The sequence below is a fragment of the Neodiprion lecontei genome, chromosome 3 (genome assembly GCF_021901455.1).
Source record: "Neodiprion lecontei isolate iyNeoLeco1 chromosome 3, iyNeoLeco1.1, whole genome shotgun sequence".
Taxonomy (NCBI): Eukaryota; Metazoa; Arthropoda; class Insecta; order Hymenoptera; family Diprionidae; genus Neodiprion; species Neodiprion lecontei.
In genome coordinates, this window is record NC_060262.1 from 32,921,903 (window position 1) to 32,928,788 (window position 6,886).

At 35.2% G+C, this 6,886-nt stretch overlaps 1 protein-coding gene across 2 annotated transcripts; it reads right to left on the reverse strand.

Moving 5' to 3' along the window:
- Positions 1-645: 645 nt before the first annotated feature.
- LOC107226704 (PHAF1 protein CG7083) lies at positions 646-5,283 on the reverse strand. 2 transcript variants are annotated; one of them, XM_046735345.1, is made up of 8 exons: positions 5,071-5,283; positions 4,397-4,479; positions 3,333-3,581; positions 2,942-3,160; positions 2,407-2,556; positions 1,944-2,108; positions 1,247-1,426; positions 646-1,151 (listed from the first exon to the last, which is right to left on the reverse strand). In XM_046735345.1, exons 1-8 carry the CDS (start codon positions 5,132-5,134, stop codon positions 954-956), a joined length of 1,308 nt encoding a protein of 435 aa, XP_046591301.1. In that variant the 5' UTR covers positions 5,135-5,283; the 3' UTR covers positions 646-953. The 2 variants fall into 2 exon arrangements, with proteins under 2 accessions (XP_046591301.1, XP_015523093.2); XM_015667607.2 differs by having other exon boundaries at positions 3,354-3,581; positions 5,071-5,282.
- Between the last annotated feature and the right edge of the window lie 1,603 nt (positions 5,284-6,886).

The following is a 6,886-nucleotide window of genomic DNA, read 5'->3' on the forward strand; positions in this document are numbered from 1 at the left end:
TATGTAGAATCGATACCAGGCATTGTAAGTATTGATATGGATAAACAATGTCACCGTATTGGAGATAGAAATCGGGAACCACGATCAGAGAATTGTATTTTTAAGCCCTGGCTTCTAGCTAGCTCCTCCAGGGTTACAAAATTATTTGAGTAAACGTAAAACAGCCATTAACAGCACCGAGGAAAGTTCCACTGACTATTGGCCGAAACACTGTCTATTGAGTTTGAATTTAATATAAATTTACTGGAGCGTTAAACATATATACACATTTACACAGTAAATTGTGTGTATGTATATTTATGTACGCATGCGATAATATTACTTTTTCAATGTTTTCACTTCCATTGTATATAACATTTTTGTATCAGGCTAGGAGATCCACTTATAGATTAGTCTATCTATTCTACGTAGTACATAAAATAGAGTTCGTAATCTATGAATGAATGGTCCTATATCAACTTTGAGTTTAGGCAAGTGAAAAATTAGCAGAGTGATGTTTATGTTAGGAGAGTGAGTAATTTCAAACGGTAATGATCCCAAAAAACTCGAAATGTTTCCTCATTTTCATTAATAAGGCTTCAGGTCGAGAACTCTGCTCATCTGCTGTTTTTCATGTCATATTTTGCGCTGCATTACAGATCTGCAAAATTAACCCTTCTCAATTAGAGATTATCACTTTCCCTTATTGTTTTTTTTTTTTAATCATTTTTTCACATAAAATATCACTTACTCACGTAGACTTAAATGAATTATTATTATTGTTGTTGTTGCTGTTATTATTATTACTATTACTATTATTATTATCATTATTATTATTATTATTATTATAGTTGTTGTTGTTGGTTGTTGTTGTTATTATTATCATTACCATTATTTTGTTAAATTTATCATATTTCTTGCTCTCGTAAAGGAGAAGTGGCAAAGAGTTTTACAAGCAGTTTTGTTTACATGGGTCACGCCGTCTCATATAACGTAACACTGGCAATATGTTGATTAGCCATTACTTCTACGATCACATCGCGAACGCCATAGCAAAACGTGCATCCAAATGGATTTGTAGTGTTGGTCGAAGATGCGCGATTTAATACAACGGGTCGCGCACTAGCCTTCAACTGCTCGCTTACTCTGTCCCATTTAGTGTAGGCAGTGATCTGTAACGCACAAGTAATATGTATATCATGTTGTATATCCATTTCGGTAGCAAATCTTATCAGGCTTGCTTGATTATAATACAATCATGACTCACTGTTACTGGGGATGGAGAAACGTCAATGAGTTTTCCAGAATCGGATGCGCCAATTGTTTCCGGTGGTAGATTCAAAGTGAATTCACAACGATGGTACATATTGAAATTATAATGCCCTGGATAATTTGTGTGCAGTACAAATTTTTTTACCCACTGCGTCTTGGCATCGAACAATACGTCCTGATTAACAAATGAAAATTTATTACAAACAGCTCTTTTCAGAAAACGTCACCGAATAATTGATTTGAGGATCGTTACGGTTGAGTACGATGCCTTTGTGAAGTAACATCTCTTGCGATACCTTTTTTCTCAAAGTAAAATGAGATATTTTAAAATACGTAAAACTCTGATATAGTGTTTGTGAGCAAGAAAAAAATCGATAGATCAAAAATACGTAGGATTATAATATTATGTTAGTATATTTAACATAAAAATCAACTAGTTGTCAATACAGGTATTGTTGTGTAGTTAAAGAATTTGGCTAACATAAGATTATCAAATAAATTGACACATTGATGTCTCGTGGGATTTCAGATGATCTTTCAGGCAAAGAAGGATTATTTGCATTGTTTCGCCAATAAGGCATGAATTCCATCTTAAGAAAAATTCTAATTAGAGTGCATGTCGGTATTTCTTTTAAAACCAATAGAAATGAAAAAAGTGTTCAATGCGATAACTATATGGAATCAAGTCTTACCAGTCCAAGGGTAAAGTAATTGTAAAAGAAATCTGAACGCCTGGTTTTGTCCCGCTTATGCGCATGGGGACTGTGGATTCTCATTTTGTCCTCTGCTTTGAAAAATACTCTAGAAGGCGCCCCAAGAGCACTCAACACATCTTCACACGAATCCCCGAACCATACCTTAAGTCACATTTGCAAAATCCATATATAAGTAGTTCATTTGTTATTTATCTTTACTTATTGAGAAATTCAAGGAAGTAGCATCAACAATATGTTTTATGATTATAATCAAGGTTTCATATGCTTTGAAAAGGTTCAGCAGTCATTTGATCACAGTTACAATTTATAAAATTGTAGAAATTGAAGGGACTTCTAATTTAGTAGATGGTCGTACAAAAAAGAGAAATGATTTCTGCTGGCAGTATGTTATACATTTTAATATTCGAATTTTGAAACAAAGGTATCTTGCGATTCTTACCTCTTTGGTAAAACGATGTTTTTTAGGCTCCAATAGAACCCTTGTTGCTGAGCCTCCCTCCGTGAAGAGATGCAATTTCAAACCACGGGTACGAATTTTATCTCTAATTACTTCTGCCTTGTCCAAATACAAGTTGTTATGGTAGCAGACCTAATAAAAATAAGCTTATTCTTAAAAGTTATGCGTTATTTCGTGATAATATTTGTTATCTTCTAAAATCCACTGGTTGTAAACGTGACATAACTCTATTATTGATCGTTGTGCAACATTCAGTGGTAGATATGAGTAACAAAATAAAAAAATCCATTTTCCGTAATGTAGATTCCATTCCGTAGATGTAACTCAACTCTGATGTTAGTGTAATCTTGGAAGTGCCCAATTTTTTTTACCGTTACGCCCTTAAAGCAAAGTTTTATTGCCGAACATCAGCTAATTATAGAATTGTAGTTAGACAATTATTACCGATTTACTTTGCAAATTCTTACAATTTACAAATGAAATTTGAATAAATTAAGAGGAAAATGGATATACGAACGAGTGGTAAAGGTGGAGGAGATGTTTTGGGACTATGTTCTTCTCCTCCGCCAGCAGTTCCAGTAGCAACATTATTTCCAACATAAATAGCAGTTTTAGCCACCAGTGGTGAAGCTCCGTTAGAGAATCGTAAGGATCCCAAGCCATGTGCATAGCCTGGTTGAAATTTAGAATCTATTGGGAAGTAGAACGACAGTCCTCTGAAATTCAGAACGAACACCTGAAACAGGAAAAGTTTATTACTATTATTATAAACAAGTGATAAGCGTTAAAAAGATTATCTGATCGTTCATACAAGCAGCAAATCAAGTTATTCTTGAAGAAGTACAGTTATAAAACAAATAAGTAATTGAATATCAGATGTTATATTTGATGAATCTAAAATATCTTACACTGCATAATCTCAATTGTACCTGTTTGTCACTGTCATAGACGCCAGGATGAGTAGCCCCAAACGAATGTTCTATTTGTTCAATAGATGGAAGTACCTCTGGTGAATTGAAAGGCAGACCACAATATTTAAGTTTAACTAGCTTCATATTATATATTTCTATAATTTTCAACCTCTGCGCGACTGGATCGAATATAAGTCGTACCCCGTCATGTGGTAAATTTATTACTAAGTCTACTTCTAATGGATTCTGAAAAAAAGAAACGTCACTTTATCTTACATCGACTCTCTGATTCTTAAACAATGATTCAAGCTTCGTTAATTCAAAAGTTGGTACATGGACTGAATAGTTTTTATTGAGAACAAACAAATTTTTGTTTTTATTCAATCATTCCACTCATAGGAATAATATAAACGTTTTCATGCAAAATTTTAATTCAAATTCGTCTGACGATTTCTATAATATAGCAGTTATACAAATAATGGTTATCTAAAACCTCAGAATATTAACTACAGAAATCTCAGCTGAATTATTACAATTTTCTTCTTTCATATCTGTTCTGTTAAAATACAATTTTGGCAGTAAATTTTTTCAAGTACAATCAATTTACTGCAGATTTGGCTATTTGTTTTGTAAATCACGAATTGATTCGTCTAGAATTAATTCAGCAATGAAGATATGAAAAAAAAATCTAAATAATATCAGAAGTATAAATTCCGCCTTTTCATTTTTCAGAAGGTGAACTTTGCAGAGCAAAAATTTGATTTCAAATCTCTTATTGCGTAGAAGCCAAAATTCTGCATAATATGAGATACCGTACTTTATATATTCGATTAGCATAGTTTTCAAATCGAAATAGCATATGTTACGTATTCTGTTTGTATTTATAAAATTTTACGCGTTATCCCCACCCTCAAATGTTTTGGATCTGTAGGTATGAAGTTCGACTACAGATGTCACTAGTGGAGACTACAAAAGCCCATCCCACTGTTTACACTCCGTGACTGTGGCATTCTGCCATTATTACTATTTACTGATAGTGATAGTGGATTTGAAATACTTACAGTATCACTGTAAAGAACTTGTACTCCCCTTATAATGCCCACTTGTGATTGTATTATTGCTACAGATTGAGAGAAATGCATTCCTGTTGAAGAAAGAAGACGAATGAGAAAAAAACGAGAGTAGAAATTATTTACATTAACAATAACTTTCGTACGGTAATTACAATTATGTAGTTTAGCTGCAACTAGAAGCACGTTAACGCGTATGTATGTGAAAAGATGGATAAAAGTAAAAGTGTCGAGAACCTTGAAAACAATCGCGGCTCGTATTTAATAACCCGTGAAGAAATGAGCTAGCCCTGCATATTGAAACGGCTATACTCCTTTGTTATAACAATGTTGGAAAATTTGGCGTGAGACAGGTATAAATGAAAATAAAAAAAAGCAGAAAATAAACATTCGAATTATGTAATGGAGTTGATGTTTACGTACACACGGATAGGAGTTTGTTTACGTGCAATGATTGTCAAAATATAATTGTTTACCACAACTAAACCTGTAATAATGAATTATAGAAGTCACGAGGGTTGCGATTGGGGCGATGACAACTGTTGAAAATCAATGAAAACATGACGCGATTGCGTTGTGAAAATTTTAACCCTCAAGCGGAATATCGTTTTCAGCAAAATTCTACGTAATATACCGAGAGAATTTACGAATGTTTCGTCACTTGCCTAAAATAAATTCCCACTGCTCACAACCGAGAGACCTCTCGGGTACCACCTCAAGCTCCAGCATCCTACGATATACTCCCAAGCCTATCAGTCACAGAAAATCAACTAAAACCACACAACGCGGCCGTAATTTTTCCGTGAACTGCGCCGTTTCTTTGTTTGCGACGTACGATTTGTGCTTAGCAAGCGGCCATGTTGACTTTCTTGTACCACACCGTCTCCCACCGCGGCTGGCAAACTGTCACCGAACAGCTGATCCCGCGCGCCTCCCCAGGGAAGACCCTATCTTTCGCGGGGCCCCGTGCATATTTCGCGGCAAATTGTATAAAACTCCAGGAAAACGATAGTATTCTCTACCGAGGTATGATCGTGAGTATATTTTCGAAAATTCGATACCGCGGACAATTTCCACGATTAGGTAGCGCTCGGATATTCCTAAACGGCGCGATGTAGCAAAAGTCACGATTTCGTTAATCTCTGTCTTGTCGTTGGTACTTATCAAATTTCTTTCTTTATTTCGGTGAGTGAAATCGAACTGATACATGTTTGATCTATGCACCCTGCGTGGAGAGGAAATGTTTTTTAAGTAAAATCAATTAGTTTTGCTCCATTTCAATACAGAATCTTGAAAACCTGCAAGTAATGACTTTCGTGTACTCCAAGTGAACTTTTGTGCGTCGGTGCATTTACATTTTTTTGCATAGATGCGTCGTCGACGTTTGGATAATACGAAATTTTGTGGAAGATAGTGAGACAATGCGAAATAATTGCATTCTTCGAAATATTCTCGACATAACTCCCACGTTCTTTTGTTTTCACGTAGGGCAACAATTTACATTCCCGCGTTTACTCAACGTAAGAACTTGACGTTTGTACAATGTAAAAATATGTCCTGTGTCGCGAATGTATTATTTTCATTTTCTTTTGACGTGTGTTTTTCGATATGATAAAAAATATTTTTCAATTTGTAATAATAATGACTTGCGAGGTAGTCGCTTCTGAGCTGAAAGGAAGTAAATAAAAGCCTTGCTTCTCCCCATCACACTCGATCAGACACGTCTGTACGTTCCGCATTATCGCTAATGCACACTTTCAACTTTCCACCTTTAGATTATTGGAGTTTCGAACTTTAGAATGCTTGACTTCTAAGATAAACTACTTTTAATGATTGTAAAATTGCCAGTGACTCGATAAATGTGCACAAGTCAGTAGTGCGAGTATAAATTTTTACCAGTGACATCCGCGTGCGTTAAGTATATGTATTCCTCTCTCAAATACAGCATCTACGTTATCAGTCGGCCAGAGAAGCGGCAAAAGGTATTTACATTTCTCTGAAATTCTAATGCTGGTAAAATTGCCAGGATTGTCTCACAACAATCGTAAGTTGTCGATATTGCAGCAGCTGTCCTGACCAAAGACTTCTCCATGGTTCTCTGTGTCTAGACAGAGGTCTCCCCCAGTCTATTGGACTCAAGATCGTAACTGCAAACCTCGTAACCCTGTGCTTTAAAGTGTGCGGAAGGGGATGGGGACAAAGTCGACTTACGCAACTCTACCAGTTCTGTCAATGGTATGTCTAAAAATATTCAAACTATTTGGAGTTGTTTCTATGTATTTTTTTATCTCTGAGTTTGAAATGTTTACTACCTTTGTGACAGTCAATGATGGATTCCAACAATTTCTCTATCAATATACCTCTCAAGTTTTACACGTTTGAGATATTCAAAATTTCGTCTTCGAATTGTTCATTTTTCAAACTCTTACATCTGTGAAATATCTGGACAGTCGCATTTTCGAATTTCTTGAATTATACGTG